Source organism: Convolutriloba macropyga, chromosome 5 (genome assembly GCF_964194025.1).
Source record: "Convolutriloba macropyga chromosome 5, txConMacr16.3, whole genome shotgun sequence".
NCBI classification, from domain to species: domain Eukaryota; kingdom Metazoa; phylum Xenacoelomorpha; order Acoela; family Convolutidae; genus Convolutriloba; species Convolutriloba macropyga.
This window is the reverse complement of record NC_134472.1, coordinates 65,462,947-65,487,871: the sequence shown is the minus strand read 5'-3', so window position 1 is coordinate 65,487,871 and position 24,925 is coordinate 65,462,947. Positions and strand designations below refer to the sequence as shown.

Here is a 24,925-nt window from a genome sequence, read left to right as displayed (position 1 = left end):
TTTCAACCCCTATGTTGAAGACAGCAAGTTGAGTTGTATCACTTAAGAATTTTTGAGAATGTTCAAGCTGAAAAATCACAACAGTCAAGCGAAAAAATTGTGTGAATAAAAAAGCCAAACACAGTTACAATAATAGCTCCAAACTACTTTTGAAATAGTTTAAAACTTACGCTTAACATTTCCGGAAAATAGTCACCATTCGTTCCCATAACTCCCATTGAAAAACGGAAAAAATGAAGTAATTTTTGCAAAGAAATGTTTTAAAAAAGCGAAAAAAATTTGATGTTATTTTGTAGTTAGAAATACTCCTCTTTTTTAATGAAAGGATACACGTGCTAGCATTATCATCAATAAGCATAAAAATGGTAACTTAATAAAACTTAGGAGAACAAAATTGAAGTAGCGGGCATCTTAAAATATAATTTCTGATTTCTCTGCTTTCTGATACTGCTTATGCTGATTCTAGATTATTTTGCTGAGCACCTGCTGCTTAAAAACAGCAGTAAGACAACTGTAAAAACATAGCTGGCAGATTTCCATAAAATAGCGGCAACAGCTTCGTATATCTGCAATCTTAAAAAGATAGTAAAATGAACAGACCAAAACTTTTTTTAATTAGATGCTGAGATAAGAATCTGTTTAATTTATTGCTGCTTCTATTAGTTGCCCTCAAATAACCTTCAATTAGAGTGACACACACTCACTTGACCTTATGTCTTTTAATTAAAGCGAAAAAGGGTGATGTCATTTTTGAGAGAGGTAAGTCACGTGTGACCGAAATTTAACCACTCGAATTAAAAAAAAAACAATCTCCATTAAGCGTGAAAAATGACGGCACGCACGCAATTCAGATGAAATTGCATGAACGAATGAAAAAAAGCAGTTTTTTGTGATGTAACATTTTTGTTTAAAAATCCCGTTGACGAAACAAAAAAACCAAGAGGAATCCAATATTAACCTCAGCTACCTCTTTGCGGACCTTTAGTACCAAGAAGAAGTTTCTGTGAGTTTAAGATATTTCAATTAAAACTTTTAAAGTTAAAGTTTTAAAGGGCATTAGGTCATTTCATAGAGTGAGGTAAGTCACATTTGATCAAACTCCAATAACGCAGATGACCTACCACCTTTTACAACAGAGAGAGAGAGAGAGAGAGAGAGAGAGATAGGGAAACAACAGTACGGGCGCAAAGGTAGCTAGTGAAAGGAAAAAGTCATTCAAAAATCCTTACTTTTTCTTTGCTATGTGAATAAAAGGAAAACATATATACATACCATCAGACGAAGAAGCAAAAAAAACAGGAACACAGCTGAAAAGGTAATGCAATACTGAACAAAAATTATCCGGAAAACCCCTTTGAAAAATCTACTGCTTGATCAGTGACGCAAGATGTTCTTTTCAGAGAAAAACTAAACAATTAAAAACATACCCGGCAGATTGCCGGATAATAGCCGCCGTTGATTCCAATAAGCATGATTGTGATTGAAAGAATAGAAGATATCGAAAAAAAGATTTTTGTACAAAAACATTTTTTAAGTCCGATTTATTTTGATGGCATTTCGCAGTTGAACATAACGTACTTCTGTTTCTTAGAGAGAGGCTACAGGGGCTTCTATCAATACCAATAAGCATTAGAGATGGTAACTAAGAGTTATAGGAACGAAGTTCAAATAGCGGGCATCTAAAATTGGGCTTTATGGGTTTATCCCGTTTCTACTTCTGATTTCAATTTTTTATACTGACTCTGTTCATTTTGAATTGCTTTGCTGAGCAAATGATGTTGAAAATCACTTTTAGCAGAATGAGAGAAGAGAGAAACTAGGCTAGAGAAGTCAAAGAGAAGTAAAAAAAATAGGAGCGCTATAATAGCCGGCTGAGAAGACCAGGGCGGCTATTAAAAACCACAAAACCTGAAAAAATTTAAAATTATCATCAGACCTGGATAACCCTTGAAGTCATTTTTGTTGGTAGGATTACCTGTGGAATAGCTCTGGATTGTACATTAAAAAAAATAGACAGCAAAAAATCAAAAGAGACAGATAAAGAACAAAAACAATCTAAAATGGGCAAAAACTTGATAGACGCTTGTGGCCTTCCATGAATCGAAACAATTAAAAAAATAAGATAGATAGATTGACCACAAGTCCTTTAATAGACCATTAGACTTTCAAAATTAATACTTGAAATCAGAAACTCAAGACTAATACTCAACAATTAGAGCACACTATTGACCTCTAACTAGTCCATAAAATTTAAAGTTCATTAAGCGAGTTCAGAAGTTTTTTTGGGTGAAGTAAGTCACGCAATTGACCTAAAAGCAGACAAAATGACGTCACGCAGACAAATTTTAACCGCAAAGCCGTAGAAATGACTGAAATTGAAGTCAATTCCAAAAACTCAGGTCGCAAGAATCATCGACGGAGACGACGAGTTAAAGAACCACGATGTCCCCAATAATAACCGCTATCGCTTCGCGCTATTAACAAATATACCTCAAATTTAATATCAAAAAAACCTACTAACGTCGTGCGAATTGTTCTCAAACGACCGGCGAGTGGTTGGCTTCGGTAGTAGCCAGCTGTGGCTTAGGTATGCTAGCATTAGGAGGTGACCGGTGTAGCGGGGGGATCAAACATTGGGTGGTAGGGTTGAGAACGCTTGATGAGAGAGGAGCTCAAATCGACATATGGAGGAGTGTTGGCGGGAGTGGGATGACTGAGGGGGGTCAAATTTTTAACATTAAGAGCCGCCCTTCAATTCATGATACTGCCTCCTCAAAACAGTTTTGCTCAATCGCATTCTTAGAGCTTAGTTAGGCTTAAGGCTCTAAGACAACTAAATACCCTCTGAGCGCTACCTGTTCATCCCGTTTTTGAGGACAAAAAGTCAAATGGGTGAGATAAAAAATCGGTGAAGCAAAAAATCGCATAAAAAGACCACAGTACTAATATAATTGCTACAAAGTTCGTTTGAGAGCAATTAAGTAACAAACATTTCGATCAAAAAATATAGCTCGCTGAGCGCAATTTTTTTACAGCTACTTTTATCGCTCTCTTCCAGGATGATGCATACACAGAAAATCACTCAGATTTTGGTCAGCAGACCAGCTTAAGCACTTTTCACTTACGGCATTTGATTTCCTCTAGAAAACAATTTGAAACTTCAAACAATTTTGAGTGGATTTCGTAGTTATGCATACACCCGTTTCTTAACAAGAGGATGCAGGGGCTATCACTACTGCCAAAACGCATTAGCGATGTTATCTAAGACAAAAACATAATTCAAGAAGCGGGCATCTAAAATTGGGCCTTATGGGTTTATCCCGTTTCTACTTTGATTTCGTTTTCCGATACTTATTCTGTTCACATTATATTGCTTTGTTGAGAATCTGCTGTGTAAAAGCACGTTGAGCAGATTGAGCGAAGAACTAAACTCGCCTAGAGACAAAAAGATTTCAGGCAGAGAATTGAATAAGCTGTGAACAAGGTCAAGCAAAACCAATTTTTGTTCGATAAAGTAAACAATAAATAGCAACTCTATGACAGCCAGCTGAGGTGATGCAGGCAGCTATTACTCAAATTAGAAAATTAACAGTGGTATTAATCGACTAAATTATGTTTACTCAAGCTGAACGTTCTGAAAATATCACTCTTTGAAATTCGCAAACATAACGAATTAACGTTGGAAGAATATGTCTCGAACAACTAGTGGGAGCTCAAATCCTTTGCAGACGGGCGAAAGTAACCAATTTCACAAGGGGGCTCCAAGCGACGTCATTAAACGTTATTACATACCGTTATAAACACAAAAGAGCAAAAAAAATTACACCAAATTCGGCGCATTTTCATTTCACTTATAGTAAATAACTGCCACCACTTGAGTTTAGCTGCTAGCACCTGTGAATGAGTGATAAATAGATGAGCGAAAAAGTCAAGGGCTTACAAAACAAAAATTGTCCATAAAAAATACCAAAACGCTTACAATAATCGCTTCAAACTTCATTCGAGAGCAACTATTAACATAGCCGGAAAATTGCCGGAAAATAGCCGTCGTTGACGTGCTAGACGCACATCGAGATTGAAATAAAAAAGAAAGCGATAGAAAAGTTTCAAAAAAGTTCTAATTCAGTGTGAAGTTTCAGTTGCATTCTAAACCTATACTTAATTCAGCTTCTAAACTGAAAACTATTAAGCTTAATACTAATGTCAGCTAGCAATCACTCTAATAAAATTTGATGATTTAATGCACTATGACTTAATGACAGGGCTTTATCGGTTTAACCCATTTCTTCTGATTCTGAATTTGCTCACTTGACTTTGACTGTATTCACCACACTGCGTCATTTAATGCGTGAAAGAATTTAAAGTCCTTTCAGTTGAAACATTGAGTGAAGTAAGTCATAAGTCAAACGTGAAAATCGTGACTTATGTAGAACGAAAAACGTGATCAAAAGGTAAAGCGAATTAAAAACACAACCGACTAAACGTCGGAAGTATTGCTCTCAAACTGATAGTGGGAGCTCTAATCAATTGCAGACTGCTTCAGTCGGTGGGTGAGGAGGGGGAGCCTAAATGGGACTAAGGTTCAATAGTCGGCTTCAAATAACCACATTAGAGGTTAACATATACCACTATTAAGATTTAAAGTAAAAAATGACACCAGTTTCGTCGCACTTTTCATTTGACTTTTAGTATTAAATTGCCGCCAATTGAGTTCAACTGCCTGAAATTGTGATTGAGAGGATTTTAAATCACGCGAAACGCAAAAATTCAAGGGCTGAAAAGTCACTCGAAAAGTCAAAATTGTCAAGCAAAAATGTTGCATAAAAAAGACACGTTTACAATAATTGCTATGAACTTCGTTCAAGAGCAATTAAAAACATAGAAGGACAAGTCCTGACGTACAATTCAAATAATTTTCCTTGAACAAACAAAACATACCCGGCAGATTGCCGGAAAATAGCCGCCGTTGATTCCAATAAACATGATTGGGATCGAATGAATAGAATATATTGAAGAAAAAAGATTTTTGTACAAAAATATTTTTTAAGTCTGATTTATTTTGATGGCATTTCGTAGTTGAACATACTTCTGTTTCTTAGAGAGAGGCTACAGGGGCTACTATCAACACCAATAAGCATTAGAGGTGGTAACTAAGAGTTATAGGAACGACGTTCAAATAGCGGGCATCTAAAATTGGGCTTTATGGGTTTATCCCGTTTCTATTTCTGACTTCAATTTTTTATACCGACTCTGTTCATTTTGAATTGCTTTGCTTAGCAACTGATGTTCAAATTCACTTTTAGCAGAATGAGAGAAGAGAGAAACTAGACTAGAGAAGTCAAAAAGATTTCACGCAAAATGTCGAAAAAGCGACAAAATGGTAAAGCGAAAAAAAGTTTGACGAAGTAAAAAAAACGAGCGCAACAATAGCCGGCTGAGAAGATGAGGGCGGCTATTAACAACAAGACCTAGAACGGACTATGAGTGAATTGGGAAAACCATTTCAAAAAAATCACTAGCGAGAAAAAGAAATTTGGTTCAATAAAAAAACTAGGCCTAGAATGAACTATGAGAAAGCGAATTTTTGTTCAAACACCGTTTGCTCACTCTACTTTTAAATTCGAGTGAAAAAAAATTAACGCCGCAAAAAATCAAAGTTAAATTGCCACATGTGAACAAAAAACCACTAGCAAGAAGGTGAATTTTTGTTCAAACACCGTTTTCTCACTCTACTTTAAAATTAGAGTGAAAAAAAATTCACGCTGCAAAACATCAAAGTGAAATTGCCACATGTGAAATAAAAAACCACTAGCAAGAAGTCGAACTTTTGTTCAAACACCGTTTTATCATTCTACTTTAAAATTAGAGTGAAAAAAAATTCACATTGCAAAAAAAATCAAAGTGAAATTGCCACATGTGAACAAAAAACCACTACCGTTTTCTCACTCTACTTTTAAATTAGAGTAAAAAAAAAATTCACGCCGCAAAACCGCTCGCTTTTTGGCTCCACTTCCTGCCTCGGCGTTACCAAAATCACTACTCCAAATTGACTGCAAAAATCATGTAAGAACATATATATTTTTTAAACATAGCCGGCAGATTGCCGGAATAGCTGCGAAAGAATAGACCTGCGGGCCATATAATAGAGATAGAAACAGATACTGATCTAAATTGAAAAAAAGATCGACGCCGCTCAAAAAACTAGGCTAAAAACATTCAGCGATAAATTAAAAGCTTAAAATTCATTCCACAGAAGCCTCTTATTAGGGACCTATACTGAACATATGAGTTCCTTTGACCTTAAACAAATTCAAATTAAACTTAGTTTTAAAGTGCAAAAGTCATTTTATTGAGTGAGGTAAGTCACATATGATCAAAATCTAATCACGCAAATAACCTAAAAACTTTTGCTAAAGCGAGCGAGAAATGACGTCACGCGCGCAAATGCCGTTAGTGAGAGCAAGAAGTCATTCAGAAAATTTGACTTTTTCAGCTCTGCTGTGTGAACAAATGTAAAACGAAAAAAGAGCGTCAGACGACGAAACAAAAAAACATAGCCGGAAGAATTCCGGAAGCGACTCGAAGCACCAAAACTTCACTAACAAAACCGTAATTACAGCTGAAGCCATTACCTTTTGTATTAAACCATTAACTCATTACCTCCGCGGATCTGATCTAAAAATCGGTGAAATTTAAACCACTGTCACCAAGAGAAAGAAAATGCAGCAAAATTTTATTATTGAAAACGTTTGGTAACGTCAAAAAGTTCTGAAATATTTAGGATGGTCAAAACTAATAGCCTGACAAAGTTGACAGGGCCATAAATGCCCTCAGATAATTAATGATTCTAATCTCAAAAAGATCGCGAAAGCAAACGGCAGATAAAAACTTTTCAAAAAAGACAGGAAAGAAATTTCAAAAAAGAAATTATTCAAAAGAGAGTGCTCAGATTTAAGAATCAGAGAACCACTACAATTAGATTTCTAATCACGGCAATTAAGACAAAAATAATACATGATTATTCTTTGTTGTATATATGCTAGACAACAAGATTTCATACTAATTCAAAAATTAAATTCATCATAGAAAAACAAAAGCAACAGAATAATATTCAAAGGCAAACAATCGTCTAAAAACAATACCCTGCCCGGAATAAAATTGCAATGAATAGTAATAAGTCGAAATGTTGGAAAAGACTTTTTAGCAAACTCCCAGTACTGCCTTATTTTGAATTAAATCAATTGCAAACCGAAGAAACCAAGATCTAAGAAAAAGCTGAATTCATTCAATTTTTTAACAACTGAAAAAAACAATATAACGAAAACAAAAGTAGGTGCCAGGACAAAACTAGAATGATACAAACGAGAATGTGAAGAATATGGACACAATGTTAGGAATACCGTAACAAAAAGACCAATTCTTGATTTTTGAAAGTTAAAAACCAAATTTAAAAAAATCAAGAAAAACGAGTACATTTCATTGATCAGCATTCGAGACATAGCTAAGACAACGAGTCATTCGAGACAAAAATCCAGCTTGCTGAACAGAATAAAACAATAAAAAGCAGAATTCAGACATACGAAACAATGAAACATTTTGCAAAAAAGTGGTCAAAAAATATTTAAGACTGCATTTATGAAAAAAAATTTATCTGTTTTTTCAAAAACTTAACACCAAAAAATGATTGAATTTTTATTGAAACGAAATTAAAGTCCCTCATCTTCCCCAAAATACTATTTCTAGTAATTAAATGCAAAATATAAACAAAAAAACTGAAAAAAAATTTGCAAAAAACTACGAAAATCGGATTAGCAAATGTACAATTTTATGAAACAAAATTACATCGAGGTAGAAAGAGGCATTGAGTATATGAATTATCAAAGGGAAGTTGCCATATTAACTGATTTTTGACAAAAAACAGCTAAAAGATCCAAAAATGAAGAAATTAATAGAAAAAAAGCCAAAAATTAACTAAAAAATCAAGAAATATGTGCCAATTTTGCATTTGAAACGCAATTTCAGGCTATGCAAAATACTGTGCTAACAATTTCCCGGGTTTACATTTCAACATAGCATCGATTAAAAAATATTTCTACAAAAAACCAAATTACAAGCAAAAAAACTAGGCCACTTAGACGAAAAAACGGCTAAAAACGGTTATCTATATGTGCCATTCAGTCAAAAACTACTTTTCAATGTCAAAAAGTCATTCACTAAACGCAGCGCATGATCAAAAAACTTCTCTCGCTCAGAAAAAATTAGTTCACACTGCAATTTTACTCGCTTTCGCTTTTAGGTCAAAACATCGTCTGAACGAATAGTACTTCCGGTTAAAAAAAAAAACCTTAAGAAAACCAATACTCCTCTTCGAGTTGTAAAAACCAAGAGCACCGCAATATAGCTACGCTCAGCTTACAGCTTCGCAGCTATAAAAAGACAGCGCCCCAATACAATTCAAATTCGCGAGAATAGCCAGAAACATTTTGACATGATTACCAGTGCAGCTATTTAAAGTTCCATTTCTTGCAGCTTATTAAAGGATGTATTAAAAATATCAGCGCTGTCCTTTCAAACATTCAGGAATACATGTATACACAACATGTATACACACTGTTTTTAGTGCAGGGATTACGTATCGATGTATGAATTTTATACACTGTGAACTTGCCTGTCTGTACTTTCGGAAGTAGCTCTGAATGAGAATGGCTGCTTCTATCTCCTGTTGACGCTTCTGTCTACATTGCTAAAACACAACCCAAACATCACATCACAACTATTTATCATACTACCCAGACTGAAACCGCAAGACACTCTTGTCAAGACTCTTGTTTGAACCCCACCCTCCTAACCACGAGCGCTCGGAGATTGTCTGATCAGCGGCCGATTTGTGTGGGAACTCGACCGGGTAATGTAAAAGAAGTCAGTTAACCTCTGCTGAAAATATCGATTGACTTTTTTCACAATTTCAGAACTAATTAAAACTAATTTTAAAAACCTAATTTCAATTATTAGATCCACATACGTCATACATACAACCATCATAGTTTATAATTTTGTGAGTAAGCAGAGCTTATAAGGACAGGCTGGTTCACTTTACAAGAGCTTTATTAAAATAATTGTTTACGAATTCAAATTGAGCCGAAAGAAACGTAACGAAAATGAACTGCACCTTATACTGTCTGAAAGCACTCTGGATAATTTTGGCACTCTCGTAAAGCGTCCTCTGGTCACTATCCGACAGAGTGAGAGAATTCAGCTCTGCCTCCACGTTGCCTCTACCCTGGATGAATTCTGCCAAGTCCTCCATGGGGGAGTCACACCCACCTACTCCCCCTCCCTGAGACTGGTGCACATGTGTGGTCTCCGAATTAACAGTTCCCCCTCTGCGTCTGTAGTCACTGCCAGTATCAGAGCCAAGTTCGAACCTACACATTTCGCATTCACTGACATCCAAACAGTTTAATAGAACTTTTGCAAGTTTAAAACGCTTAGTTTACACAACGATCATTTTAAAAATAGGTATTAATTGCATTACCAGTTAACGCAGTTATGAACGTTGATTAATAATAACGGCTGTTCACATCAAATCAAACATTAGTTTATTTCAGACCACTCGATGGTTTTCATAAGCCGGCGAAGCTGTGGATGACCCATTCTGCCTGTTTCTAAAATCTACTAATATGTCAATATTTGTCATTAATTCTAGTTTCAGCCTAGTGGTTTTTACCTTTTTACGGGGCAACAAAACTATCGGAATTCAATTGGCCAGAGATCTACTCTATTGAACGTCTTTGAGAGTCATATGCAATATCACGATTCACAACATGTAATATCACGTCCGTTGACGAGGCACATTTTTTTTTATGTATAATTAAGTTATAGCACACACAAGATATTATGATTGGTTTCTTTGATTCCGTTAATTTGTTCTTACTCATTGTAGTCAAACTCGTCACTGAATAGATCGAACGAACTGCAGTCACTGCCACCGCACCAGTTGTACGCAGTCCCAGCGCCACCTGCAGCACCTCTGCCACAGTCCCAATTTGTGAAACTGTTCTCAAAACTGGGTAATCTTTCTCCTCTTATGTTGCTATGGCTCATGAACGGGCCTAAGGGAGTGCCGTGGAATAGACCGCCAGCGTTAATATCAGATGTTTGCCCACCACTAGACAAAGGCGTCATTCCATCATAATTATTTGGCATTCTTGGCCTCGATGAAGAGTCAAAAGCCGCCCTACAAAAGTCGTTACTTAAATCAGTCTCGCTGGAATAACCATCATTGATTACAGTTAGATAAAAAATACAGCCAGCAGACAGTCGGAACATAAACGGCGTTGACCCCCTGACCGCCGCTCTGAGTGAAACAGATAAAAGAAAGAACAAAATTTGCAGACTAACTATTTCTAAGTGTTAAAAAGGTTCTAAATAAATCCACAGTTTCATTGGATGAGACTGTGGCACGAAAATTGGCCCCGAAATGATAAAGCCCCGAAAATTGAGGACAGTAAAGTTATTACCCGCACCACTAGGCATTTAATCTTATAAACTATGAATACTGAATAAACCGATAATGCCCGGTTTATTCAGTATTGAGATCGGTTTATTGTCGGTTCAGAATTCATTATCGGTTTATTGTATTTCTCTTGCCTTCGACATTGATTTTTAACAACTACTGGTTGACAATTTTATTCAGGAAATTAAAAATTATATAAAAATTCAATCAGTTGAAACTCTGATTAGGGTAAGTCAGGATTCAATTTGAAAACTGTGTCTTGGGCAAAACGAAAGGTACAGTGAATTGAAAAAAAATAGTCTCATAAATTGTAAGTGTTGAAATAGAAGAAATATCACGCCCTTAAGATTGGGAACCGCCATTCAAACCATGAATTTATGTTTCCTAAAACAGTTTTCGTGAACCGCATCCTTTGGGACTAGTGAGGCGTAAGGCTTTAAGAAATCTGCTTAGCCACTTAATGCCCCCTCGCTCTACCTTTATATACAGTTTTTCAGGACAAAAAGTCTTACGCTTCACACGAAAAACGTCAAATTAAAATTTGCAAAAAGATCGGAGGACTAATATAATTGATACCAACTTTGCTTGAGAGAAATTAATTAATTCGAATACCCCAATTAAAGCGGAAAATGAATAGATAGAACGCCAAATTTATTTTGTGAGAGCTTTGTCAAGTGTGACCGAGAAAACTATCTACGCGAATGGACAAAAACTAACCACAATAAGTATGGAATAGACGTCAAGCTTACAATTCAGTCAACAGTCTTCAAAATTGAAAAAAAGTGAGCGTGATATGGTCGTAACAACAATTTTGACGACAAAATTAAAAAAAAACGATAAAAGGCCAATAACAGCTCCACTCAGATATATCGCTATTGCAGCTACTCCAAAAGAGTAAATACTCTGAAACGAAGCAAACAGCAGGTGACGTGACCAAGAGACCATATTCCAAACCGAGAAAAAAATCTTAAAAATAGCAGGTAACAAAAGCTGCTCACTAATTGTCGCTGAGTGCAAAAAATTTCTACCTGACAAATCTTTCTCTTCAAAATCTAGCCACCAGCGGAAAATTGAGACAAGACGTCAACTGTAATCTAACATACTCCCCACCCCCCCCCCCAAAAAAAAAATATATCTACCCCAGACCAACTCATCAAATTTTTACAATGATTCACTTTTTAAAGGCTCGTATTCTGTATCTAAGGGGTGCATGATCTTCGCGTTGGTAACTAAAAAAAAATTGCAACAAAAATTTTTTAGCTGAAAAACCTGCCACTCAGGCCCAAAAGGGAGACAAAAAAAGGTCAAATGGTCAGGAATTAAAAACATTGAAAAAGTCAGCTGTAAGTTGTTCAAATTAAAAACAAATATCAAAAAAGATACATTTTTCTTTATAAAATTGAGTAATCCTAAAAATGCACAACATTACTGCTTTTGCACTAAAACTGGCATTAACAGCACATACCTCAAAAAATTTAAAACATAGCCGCAATAGCGATAGACGCTTGCGGCCTTCCATGAATGAAACAACTAAAGAAATAAGATAGTCAGATCAACCACCAGCCCTTTAATAGACCACTAGACTTTTTGGGTTAGATTCGGACTGTCATTTTTTAGGAAACATACGGTCTACAAAGAAAAAACCCCAAAAGAACTTTTGCAAAACTGGTATTCAAAATCAAAAACTCAAGACTAATACTCAAGGATCAGGGCATATAAGTTTGGCACTACTTAATGCACACTATTGATCTGTAACTAGTAAATATTCTTAAAAGTTAAAGTTCCATAAGTGAGTTCAGAAGTCATTTTCTTGAGCGAGGTAAGTCGAACAATTGACCTAAAAGCAGAAATGACGTCAGGCACACAAATTTTAACTGCAAAGAAGAAGTCACTGAAGTTATTGAAAAAGTCTCAATTCCAAGAAGTCAGGTCGTAAGAATAATCGATGGAGACGACGAATTAAAAAAAATCACGATGTCCCCAATAATAGCCGCTATCTCTTCGCGGCTATTAATAAAAAACTCGCTCACTGTAAAAACCAATATTAACTACGGCCGACGTCAAGTCAAGGCTGTTTTGTTCAAGAAGAAAAGAAGAAAGACTTGAGAAATTTATATTTTCACCTATAGTTTACAACTTCCCATCAACGTCAGTACACTTAGCACCTATATGATTACTAAAGCTGCTTTACTGACACTATCGCAACTTCATGTTTTAGGTCTGTCTCTGTCCCTCCCGATCAAAAAGCTTAAAGTTAAAGAAAATGACAAGCGTTGGTCTCGATGCATTTTGTGCACAAATTTCTTGCTTTTAGTTTCTCATCTGTGGTTTTTTTCGAGAATAGAGGTAAAAAAAAATTCCGTTCATACTGGTGCCAAACTGACAGTTCCTCAAACTACACAAAATACATTCTATAGACAAGAAAGTACAATTAGTCTAAAAAACCGTGACAGTTTACTAAGAAACATAATATTTTTTCAAAGAAGATAGCCAACTCAGATGAACAGAAGAGATCGAAACAGAAAGATATAGGGCAGATTGCCTAAAAATAGTTGCCACTGATTCCCATAACCCGGGTTGGGAACTGAAAAATTAAAATTTTACAGTTTTACTAAAAAATTAGTTGAAAGTGTGTTTCATTGTGATTGGATTCTGTAGCTACACATACTCCTGTTTCCTAGAGGCAGGATACAGGAATTAGTATTATTAGTAATAAATATCAAACCTGGTAACTATGACGAATAGTAACAAAGTTCAGATACTGGGCATCTATAACTGTTTAACGCATTTATCTCAATTCTATTTTTGATTTCCATATTGGATAGTGACTCTGTGCACTATAGAATTGCCTTGCTGAGCAACCTCCGTTCAAATGAATAGTACGCAGCAAGGATTTTAAAAAAAGTAGCCGAATGATTGAGACGTCAAAATGATTTCAAGGAAAATTCCAAAAAAGTTACAAAATTGTGTTGAGAAAAATTGAGGATTGATGAACTAAAAACAATTGGCCCCCTTAGAAGTCGCTAGACAAGATCAGGTCAGTTTTCAATAAGTAGAAGAACAATTAGTTTCAAAATTTCAAGTAATTTGCAATATATTTCTATAAAAAGAGTTGTTACTGATTTAAATTAAGAGAATTAAGTTCAAATTTGTTTCAAGTTCGAATATATCCGTCAAAAAATTTTAAGATACATTTTGTCACCTGTCTCCACGGGTCAACATTATCCACGGTTACTAACCACAATAATTGATGATTTGTTAATTAGACCAACGTGAAAGGTAGTCCAATTTGCGATTAATTTCAGAAATCTCATTCACAATAATTGTGGATCAAGAAGACAATTAGTTGTAGCTACCTATAATTGATGATTAACTACAAAAATCTTCCTCACAAAGCTAATTGAGGATTAGGAAGACAATTAGCAGTTTTGCAGCAGCCTATTTCAAGGCTAAGAAGAACAAATTAAGACTTTGAACTCAAAAACAGCTATTTGGAGATTTGCCACGTAATGCCAAGAACTTGTTTCAATTTTAAGTTAACTTTTTTATGATAGAAAGGTGAAACTGGCCGAATCAAAGAAACGATGAAACAATTAGACGGAAACTGCCGAAAAAGCGACAAAATTGGGCAAAGCAATAACAATTCAGGTCTGATTAAGTTGAAAAAATAAGCCCCCTTTAAATGTCACCTGAAAAGATGAGGTCGGTTTTCAAAATTTTACGATACTTTTTTGGGCGAGGGTCAACAAGTGGCAACATTTTGTCACTCGTATGCACGCGTCACCTTTATCCACGGTTACCAACCGCAATAGTTAACAACTTGTCAATTAGACCGAAATGAAAGACAGCCTATTTGGTTATTAATTTCAAAAATCTCCCTTGCAATACTAATTGTTCACTAAGAAAACAATTAGCAGTTGTAGCTACCTATAAATGAATAATTACAGAAACCTGCCCCCAATTCTAATTGAGGATTGAGAAGACAATTAGCAGTTCTGCACCACAGAATTAAGTCTCTGAATTGAGTCTCAAGTCATTAATATTTAAATTACAGTAATAAAGTTGTAGGCTATTTGAATGCTCATAATTTTTATTTAATTTTTGATCGTGCATCGCTTTTTCGAAAGAAGAAGTTTCAACCAGATATTGAACAGCTCAAAAAATGTCAGAAATTGCAATGAAACAAATCGTTTCAATTCACATTAACCGGGAATTTTCTACCCTCGGGACATTTCTCGCATCGAAACAAATCAAAACTTCTGTCTATAATCTCATGTACATTAACATAACCTACTATAGTCGAGCGAATCGCTCTCAATTGATTAGCTTCGGTTCGGTAGCAGATTGCGTATCAAAAGAACATAGCCGGCAGATTGCCGGAATAGCTGCGAAAGAATAGACCTGCGTGCCATATAATAGAGATAGAAACAGATACAGATCTAAATTGAAAAAAAATCGACGCCGCTCAAAAAAACTAGGTAAAAAACATTCAGCGATAAATTAATAAAGCTTGTTAAAATTCATTCCGCAGAAGCCTCTTATTAGGGACCTTAACTGCACAAATGAGTTCCTTTGACCTTAAACAAATTCAAACTAAACTTAAGTTTTAAAGTGCAAAAGTCATTTTATTGAGTGAGATAAGTCACGTATGATCAAAATCTAATCACGCAAATAACCTAAAAACTTTTGCTAAAGCGAGTATGAAATGACGTCACGCGCGCAAATGCCGTTAGTGAGAGGAAGAAGTCATTCAGAAAATTTGACTTTGCTGTGTGAACAAGATTTTTGTTAGAATCAAAATTACATATCTCACTAGTGGTTTTTTGTTCTCCCTAGCAGCATTTTGACATTGATTTTCTGTTTTTTTTTGTTTTTTTTTCATCTGATTTTTTTAGAAATGGTTTTTCCAATTCACCCATTGTCCGTTCTAGGTCTAGTTGTTTGTTGAACAAAATTTCAGCTTTGCTGTGTGAACAAATGTAAAACGAAAAAAGAGCGTCAGACGACGAAACAAAAAAACATAGCAGGACAAGTCCTGACGTACAATTCAAAGAATTTTCATTGACTCAACAAACAACTAGACCTAGAACGGACAATGGGTGAATTGGGAAAACCATTTCTAAAAAACATCAGATGAAAAAAAAACAAAAAAAAAAACAGAAAATCAATGTCTAAATGCTGCTAGGGAGAACAAAAAACCACTAGTGAGATATGTAATTTTGATTCTAACAAAAATCTAGGTCCAGAATGAGCTGTGAATGGATTGGGAAAACTATTTAGAAAAAAATCCGATCCAAAAAATCAAAAAAACAGTAAAAATCAGAGTGAAATTGCCGCATGTGAACAAAAAACCACTAGCGAGAAAGCGAATTTTTGTTCAAACACCGTTTTCTCACTCTACTTTAAAATTAGAGCGAAAAAAATTCACGCCGCAAAACCACTCGCTTTTTCGCTCCATTTCCTGTTTCGGCGTGACCAAAATCACCACTCCAATTTGACTTCAAAAATCATGAAAATGTGTGAACAGATCTTAAAAAAAGACAGCGCCCAAATACAATTCAAATTCTTTGAATTGTAAAAAACCAAGAGCACCGCAATATAGCTTCGCTCAGCTTACAGCTTCGCAGCTATAAACAGCAAAACTTCTCACCTGACTTCTGGTGATTCCTCTCCGCGTGAGTTTTTAATGCGCTCTGGAATGGCTCTTATGATTTGCTCAGCTAGGTTGTACACCTAAAACAGATAACCTAAAATTGAGACTATTCGATAACAACGCATATTACTAAGTTGATTACAAATTAATGCTGATTGCATTCTAATGAACAAATCAAACCATCAAATTTTTGTTTCAGATTTTAATTTAAATCATAACTTAGTATTTTGTATCGTAAGTTAGAGCAATAGAGCTAATTGATGCTTGAAGTGAGCAGTTTAGTTTTGTTGATTAATATGCTAAATTAATGGCAAATTAACTAATTGACGTTAGTGACACGGTCCAACGAGTTGTAGAATAGATGTTCTTGTAGCTGTAAGTAGTAGCGGTGAAAAATTCTCAGCCACCAATAGTGTCACACAACCTTAGAGTTGACATGTAATAATTGATGCTGTTTATTCTGTTGGATGTTAGCAGACATAATAGTATACAGGTATACAGACTGAGACATACACTAGCCTGTTGTCTATCGTCTCTCCGTTCCTGAAAAGTCGAACTAATTTTAAAAACAGCCCGTCATATTGAGGGAAAATATGGTAAAAAACGCGGAAAAAAAGCGGTTCGAAGAGGATATCTTACACAATCATGTAAACCTTAAAACTTAAATTTTTCTTGAAGTAACTCTATTACCGACTACATTAAGGTGGGAATATCTATTACAACTGTTAACTTCAAAGTTTTGGTGTTGAACGTCAACTGTTGTTGTAGTAACTTACCGTCATATTAAGCCTTCCTGATTTTGGTTTATAATGAGTATCTATCATGTTTATTTTTTTGTAATCTTCGGACAGAAATATTTTCAGTTTTCGTTTTTTTCACGAGGTTGTTGATTTGTTTTATTTAACTAAAGCAGACACACTATGGTACCAAAAAGCTAAGCTTTAAGCGTTATTTTTGCTTAAAACGTTTGATTTGCGAAAAGGCGTAAAGAAAGGCGGGAAATTTTGAAGTTTTATACAATTTCGAGGCAAAAATTACGACATCAGACAGTTCTTTGGCCACATTTGGACGAAATAGTTTCGGAAATTCGAATCAGATGACATTAATACTTTTGTTGAGAAATCTATTTTTCTTTTTCTTCTTCTTCATATATGCAATCACTAGGCTGGGGGGGGGGGGGGGGCTGGCAAACAAACAAAAACCCGAAATCTTTTTTCGCAAACAAAATTTTGCAACAATCCCTTTCACATCCACACAAAGGCTGACTGCTGCTATTAATCATTCTCAAAAGACAATATAAGACCATTTTGTCTTTGTTGCACTGACACTTATGCTTTTTGGTTTAAATTGAATTGTCTTCAATTTGAAGGACATGCCATACTTAAAGAACTTTTATCGTATAAGATCTGATAAAAATCTTATAAGAAAAATGAGTCATAGCTTTCCGAATGTTTATCTTGCAAGATCTTATAAGATTTTATAAGGCAGAATTTTTAGCTTGTAAGATTTGATACTTAAGTAGAACGAAAAAGGTGATCAAAAGGTAAGCGAATTAAAAAACATAGCAGGACAAGTCCTGACAAACAATTCAAAGAATTTTCATTGACTAAACAAAAAACTAGATCTAGAACGGACTATGAGTGAATGGGGAAAACCATTTCCAATAAAAATCAGAACAAAAATATATTAGAAAAAAAAACAGAAAATCGAAGTCAAGATGCCGCAAGTGAACAAAGAAACCATTATCGAGAACGGGAAATTGGGATAAAAAACTAAGCCTTGAATGAACTTTGGATTGATTGGGAAAAACATTTTAAAAAAATCTGATCAAAATGTTTGAAAAAAAGTAAAAATCAAAGTGAAATTGCCACAAGTGAACAAAAAACAACTAGCAAGAAGGCGAATTTTTGTTCAAACACCGTTTTCTCACTCTACTTTAAAATGAGAGTAAAAAACACGCCGCAAAACCACTCGCTTTTTGGCTCGACTTCCTGCCTCGGCGTTACCGAAATCACTACTCCAATTTGACTTCAAAAATCATGAAAATGTGAACCGATCTTAAAAACATAACCAACTAACGTCGGGCGAATTGCTCTCAAACAACCGCCGAGCAGTTGATTTTGTCAGTAGCTAGCCACGAATTAGTGAGACTAGCTTTAGCTTGATTCGACACTGCAGTTTTAGTTTTCTAGCTTTGTTAGTAAATAAAAAAAAACTGATATATTAAAAATTTGCAAAAAATTGCAGAGTTTATAAAAGTTTCCAGATTTTGCAGTGAAAATATTGAAAATCATTTTTTGTCTTTGAAGTTATGTTAAGTGACCCATATGCAGGACTTGAAAAACTTCGTTGGCCAGTAATTATCGTTAAACTCAGAAAAGGACAAAAATATTCCAAAAATTTGAAAAACCGCAAATTTTAACAAAAATCTTGCAAATATTAGAGATATTAAAATCTTCGAAACCATTTCACTGTCTCAAGAGACTATCCATTATGCCTAATTCAAGCTTTAATTAGTTTCACAGGCTCATAAAGATCCATAAACTTTGAATGTGATAAGAATTTTCCGAATCCTTAAAAAACTGATAACTAACTCATTAACTCTAGAAACTATGCAGCAGTTTATTATCAAACCTTGGAGGAGGTCCCTAGGACCCTGGTGCAAGAAAAATGATAAAAATTCAAAAGGATTAAAAAAACTTGAAAAAGTTGCAAATATTTTTTTTAAAATTGCTGAAATTAAGATCTTGAAAAAGATTCCATTACACCTAGAAGCTATGCGGTAGCCTATAATCAGACCCTACAGGAGGTTATGTGGCTCTTAAGGCTGGAGAAACCTAAAAAAATGACAAAATTTCAAAAAACTAAAAAAAATTGCAAGTTGCATAAAAATAGTGCTGAAATTTGTGATAAAAGTTGGAAACTTATCCATGGCGAAAAAAACATTTTCCAGTAAATTATTACTAAACCCTAATGAAGATTTTCTGTTAGGCTGAAAATAAGTAATAATGACAATGTCAATAAATTGAAAAAAACTGAAAGTTTTGTAAAAAAATGCTAAATTCGTGATATTTAAATCTTGAAAAACATTCCATTACATTTTGAAAGTATTCAAAAATATTATTGGAAAATTTCAAAATTGAAAAAAATTAAAGTTTTAAAAAAATTGCTAAATTATGTCATATTAAAAATTGAAAGCCATTCCATGGCAAATAACATTTTCTCTCTTGTTTATTATCAAATTCTTAAGAAGTTTTCAGGCCCCTTGGTCTGGAAAGACGTGAATAATGAATAAATGTTAATCAAATTGAAAAAATTGCACGTTTTGTAAAAAAAAATGCTAAAATTCGTAATGTTAAAATGTTGAAACCATGTTGAAACCACTAGAAACAATGCAGTAACCTTTTAAAAACCCTAGAGGAGGTTCCTTGATACTTAGGGCTGAAAAACTCAAAACATACCCGGCAGATTGCCAGCAAATTGCCGCCGTTTATTCCAATAAGCATGGTTGGGATTGAAAGAATAGAAGATATTGAAAAAAAAAGATTTTTGTACAAAAATAATTTTTAAGTCGGATTTATTTTGATGGCATTTCGTAGTTGAACATAACGTACTTCTGTTTCTTAGAGAGAGGCTACTATCAATACCAATAAGCATTAGAGACGGTAACTAAGACTTATAGAAACGACGTTCAAATAGCGGGCATCTAAAATTGGGCTTTATGGGTTTATCCCGCTTCTACTTCTGACTTCAATTTTTTATACTGACTCTGTTCATTTTGAATTGCTTTGCTGAGCAACTGATGTTCAAAATCACATTTAGCAGAATGAGAGCAGAGAAACTAGCCTAGAGAAGTCAAATAGATATCACGCAAAATGTTGAAAAAGCGGCGAGGTAAAGCGATACATTTTTTTATTTGACGATGCAAAAAAAAATAGGAGCGCTATAATAGCCGGCTGAGAAGATGAGGGCGGCTATTAAAAAAGACAAAAATTTTCAAGCTTGAAAAAAAAGTGAAATTTAGAACAAAATTGCGTTTTTAGCGATCGATTGTTCGTCAGTAGCAACGGGGGGGGGGGGGGGTGCACCGGGTGGCTGATGGGGAGGAGGTTTGGGCAACAGTGGGGTGGGGGGGGGGGGGCAACAGAGAACAGAGTGGGGGGCAAAAGTGGGGGGGGGGGGTCAACAGTGGGGGTGTCTTCAACCTCTAAGAACCGCCCTTCACACCATAAGTATAACTCTCCCAACTTTGAGCTAAAACAGAGCTGAGAGGCTCTAAGAGCCCTTAATTTCCGCTAGGCACTACCTGTTCATCCCGTTTTTGAGGACGAAAAGTCGAAAGCGTCGGACGAAAAATCGGTCAAGCGAAAAGTCGCATAAAAAAGACCAGCAGGACTAATATAATCGCTACAAACTTCGTTTGAGAGCAATTAAAAAAGACAGCACCCCAATACAATTCAAATTCTTTGAACTGTAAAAAAGAGAGCGCCTAAATAATAGCCGTTGAAAGGCTGAGGGCGGCTATTTATAATTGTCTCACTTAATTGTCCAAAAAGAAGAGAATTAAACATGGGTCTGTGCCATGTGCAAATGTTCAAATCAATGTAGAACGGAAAACAATCAATTCCGACCTGAAGCGACGTAGTAATCAAAGGAGAACTGGCATCGTCATCAACATCACTGGACACAAGCTGGCCGCCTCTTCCATTCATCTCTCTATTGCCATGAATTGGACAGCTACAAGCTGGACCAACAGGGGAATCAACGTCCATGCCCCCATTAACGCCAGCAATGTCACTTGTCTGTTGAGACATGGATTCGGCCATAGTTGGAACGGATCCGAGAGAACATATATCCTCGGAGTCGTACTCGGAACAACTGCTGACATCGTCACTATCATCGTGGAACACATTTGGATCAATCGAAGGACCACGACTTGGAGTCGCAAGTGACTCGGGACATCGTTTTTTGAATTTTCCGTTTGGATTATGGGAACCGTGTCTGCGCTCAGCACCCGTCTCCTGAAAATATAACACATTAGCCACTAAAAGAGAATTTTAACAACACGCCATTTGATAATGACATGAGCTTTTAACTCTGCAGAGAAACAGATGCAAATGCTGTTCACGGCAATTGCCCACTGACAGGAAAATCACAGCAATCGGATGTTTTCCTCGATCAGAATGATAAAGTGACTCGCCAATATTATTGATTTAGGAGGGAGGAGTTATCAATCTAACATCTGATTGTTGATTCAATCAAACTTTTTGCCGCCAATAAACGTTTAAGTTCCGGATTTTTGTTTTCTCTAGAGTGCACCCCGTTTTTGATTAACATTTACTCGTATAAAGAAACGTGTGACGACGAAACTCAAATATACCACCATAAAATAGACGACGAAACGTGTGATGACAAACAGCCCCCCCCCCTCCCCGTTATGCCTAGAGCCTCACAAAATGATAATTTTACTCCTGTAGAATAGTATCGCATATTTACAATGGCTTGTACCCGCCTCGAATTGAACTATACAAACCATTATCAATGTCAGAGCACACATTTTGTTTTCTGAGAGCACCTATTTATATGTTCACACAGGGTAACTGAAACAAAAATTTTTCACGAAGCGCGAACAGTTCCAGAAACCTCGATGAAGGTACCTTATCAGCAAGTGTCTCAACTAGTAAGACGTGACCGCGCATCTTTGCTATCATCAGTGGAGTAAGATCGAAGCGGTTCCTCGCCGACAGCATCTCGTGGCACCAGTTGTGCAGAATCAAAGCACATTCCAAGTTGCCCCGGGCACATGCCCAGCTTAGCGCCGAACAATGCTGGTCGTCCAGGGTTGCTGGATTCAAGTCACTCAAACCTCCAATTTGGGGCAAGCAAGATCTCATAGTGTCAATGAGTCTAGGCATGCCCAGAGCAGCTGCAAGGTGGAGCATCGTTAGACCTCTGGGAGGTCGAGGTAGCTCAGTCATGGCATGGGAAGAGTTTGTTTCCTTCAAATGTGCCAGAAGCTGCAAGATGACAGAAAATTGGCGCTCAAACTGCACCTCGAAATTAGCCATGCTCTGAAAATATAAAAAATATGGGTGGACATTCTATTGCAAAAGTATCAAGTACACTATGATTGTTCATTTAAAAACAACTAGTAATTTCTGAGAAAAAATGGTTTGCTGAACAATGTAATCAGCGTTATCTGTAATTTTTAAGAGATAAAAAACTTTAAAAACTAAATTCATAAACTTGTTTTTTTAATCATCGTTAAATTTTTTGTCTCACAGGATGATGAGATTAACGGCCTTGATTCAAATCGGAATCTTCGCTGTTTCTTTTGTTCCTCCACTTTGTTCGAGTTGTTGTTCCAATTTACGTATAACTTGATATGATTTAAGTTCGTCATTGTACGCGTGTATTACGTCTTGTAAATTTTTGCAATCTCTTCCGTTTGTTATCTAACCCGCCTCGGCTTCCTGAGTACATGCTTTTACCAACCCCAAAGAGCACATGAGTATAAAAAATATTGTTAATTTACTCTAATACACATTAGAATAAAAAGCAAATGTTAAGACTAAATTATATAAAAAGAGTAAATTAGTTATTCAAAGAACTTGACCATACATTAGTTGAAGTGGGCTTCAAATTGTATGCACATTTTTCTATATACAGCGTTAGGATTTACAATGTTAAGAAAATAGAATGCCTCCATATCAATTACTTTTGAGTCCTTCAAACATTCTCTCCACAGATGTTCGTTCTAATCTTTTCAAGGAAGCTCTCGTTGTTGTTTTAAGAATGATAACAGAAGACAGACTAATATAAATTTGAATAGCTTGTGCAATAATTTTTTAAACTGTAATGTTTGTATCAGTGAGAAACTCATTTTATAAACTGGATTATCGTGACAGAGTAAGTGACAAAAATATCTTTTACAGCGCTACTTTTAAGAGAAAAGAAACCGGTATAATTTTGTTACGATTTTGAGATGTATGGACCGATCGTACTTTCTCCTATTAAAGGTTTTAATTACCAAATTTACTCGTTTTCACACAGTTGTGATCAATGTTTTTTGCACCCCCACCAAAATTAAAGCTGAATGGTATACGTGACTATTACAATTGCGTTGAGCAATACAATTTTTGTCTTATCCCAAAAGCTTTTCTATAGCGCACTCAAAACTTTTATTCCACAAGTCATTAAATTTGAAAAAAAGTCGGGGTGTATTCAAACTCCAAACACCGGCGTTCACATCATGAAATTAAATCTAAAAAATAATTTCGCTGAGTCTAGTAAGCCCAAAAGCTCTAGAAGAACTTAATGCACTCCAGGGGTTATTACTTTATCCCGTTTTTAAGGACAAAAAGTCACAAGCGGTCAGAAGAAAAATCGCCCAAGCCACAGGACTAACATAATTGCTACCAACTTCGTTTAAGCAATTAAAAAACATACTGCTTACTGGGGCGAACGTACTATGGTGCTTAACCCAATTGTGATCTGATATCTTACTTCAGAGTTAGAAGTGGAATCTTGAGATGAACCAAATAGGTTATTAGCAACATCTGATGAGTTTTGACTTCCGTTCGGAGCCCCGTTCCCAATGAAGGACATCAAATGTGTCTGCATTTCATTGAGCCGGGACAACAATCTGAACCTGAACTCGTGATCGTTCAGCGCCAGCCAATCAGAGTTGTTAGCGGACACTTTGAACCAATCAGAGTCCATTCTGCTCGTAGGCTTTGGTCTGTATTCGAAGGGCACCGAGTGGGTAATGAAATGGCCATTGCGAGATATCGCCAAAGGGACAATTCCACAATTTGAACCTGCAGCAAATTTGAAGTACACGAAAGAAAAAAGCCGGAGTATACTAGTGTCTTCATTTATTAAGAACTCGCACAAAAAGAAAACTGTCGCCAACTTAATTTGAGGTAGAAGACACAATATTCTAACGGTAAATAGTTGATAAGCTATAGCAACGTTGTCAACGTCATTTTTAATTTCATCATTAAGAATCAATAAATCAAAAAAAATCTAAAAAGGTGCCCCGCGTATATAGTTCCATCAGTTATTGATTATAGTTCCATCAGTTAATCCGATAAATGAATACAGACTGAGTGAGTACAAAGCAAGTTACGTTTAATGATAGCACTCACCCGGGGACAGGCACCGTAGTACTCCGGGTAAAATCAGGGCTGCCGGTGACGTCTTGTTACCAAAATGGCACTGAAATAAATCTCCTGAGCTTCCCTGGGGCCAATTGCCAGCTATCAAGATTTTCTCACCTCCCTGAAAATATAAATTACTACTGGGCGTGAAATATCTGGGCAAGTTTATTTCCAACTGAAGTATTCATTTTCAAATAGCTAACAGAAAGATTGAATCCCATTACGTTTTCTATTTCTTTAGCTAATTGAAAAAATAGAAGAGCCAAAAATAGATCCCAAAGCTTGTTAAATTTCACTCCGCTGAATCCTTTTTATCAGGGACCTTTATGAAACATATGAGTTCCTTAGACCTTAAAAAAATCAAATTGAACCTAAGTTCTAAAATGCAAAAGTCATTCCATTGAGGGAGGTAAGTCACGTAAGATTAAAAATCTAAAACGCAAATGACCCAAAATCTGTCACAAGAGAGAATGAGAAATGACTTTACGCGCGCAAATGCTGTTAGTGAGAGGTAAAGTAGTTTTGAAAACTTGACTTCAGCTTTGCTGTAAACAAAACTAAAATAACAAAATCGCTAGACGTCGAAACAAAAAT

At 35.8% G+C, this 24,925-nt stretch overlaps 1 protein-coding gene across 2 annotated transcripts in view; it reads right to left on the bottom strand.

Annotated features, from left to right (window-relative positions):
• Nucleotides 1-24,925, bottom strand: part of LOC142339550 (calmodulin-binding transcription activator 2-like) — a 67,959-nt gene that overhangs the window by 12,471 nt on the left and 30,563 nt on the right. The window contains exons 7-15 of one of the 2 annotated variants that reach the window (XM_075389680.1): nt 24,320-24,452; nt 23,676-23,989; nt 21,827-22,240; nt 20,801-21,190; nt 16,689-16,712; nt 16,167-16,249; nt 9,935-10,237; nt 9,170-9,425; nt 8,669-8,743 (exon numbers count right to left, since the gene is read on the bottom strand). In XM_075389680.1, coding sequence (XP_075245795.1) covers nt 8,669-8,743; nt 9,170-9,425; nt 9,935-10,237; nt 16,167-16,249; nt 16,689-16,712; nt 20,801-21,190; nt 21,827-22,240; nt 23,676-23,989; nt 24,320-24,452 — 1,992 coding nt within the window. The remainder of the gene's footprint in view (nt 1-8,668; nt 8,744-9,169; nt 9,426-9,934; nt 10,238-16,166; nt 16,250-16,688; nt 16,713-20,800; nt 21,191-21,826; nt 22,241-23,675; nt 23,990-24,319; nt 24,453-24,925) is intronic. The other variant, XM_075389681.1, reaches the window with a different exon arrangement.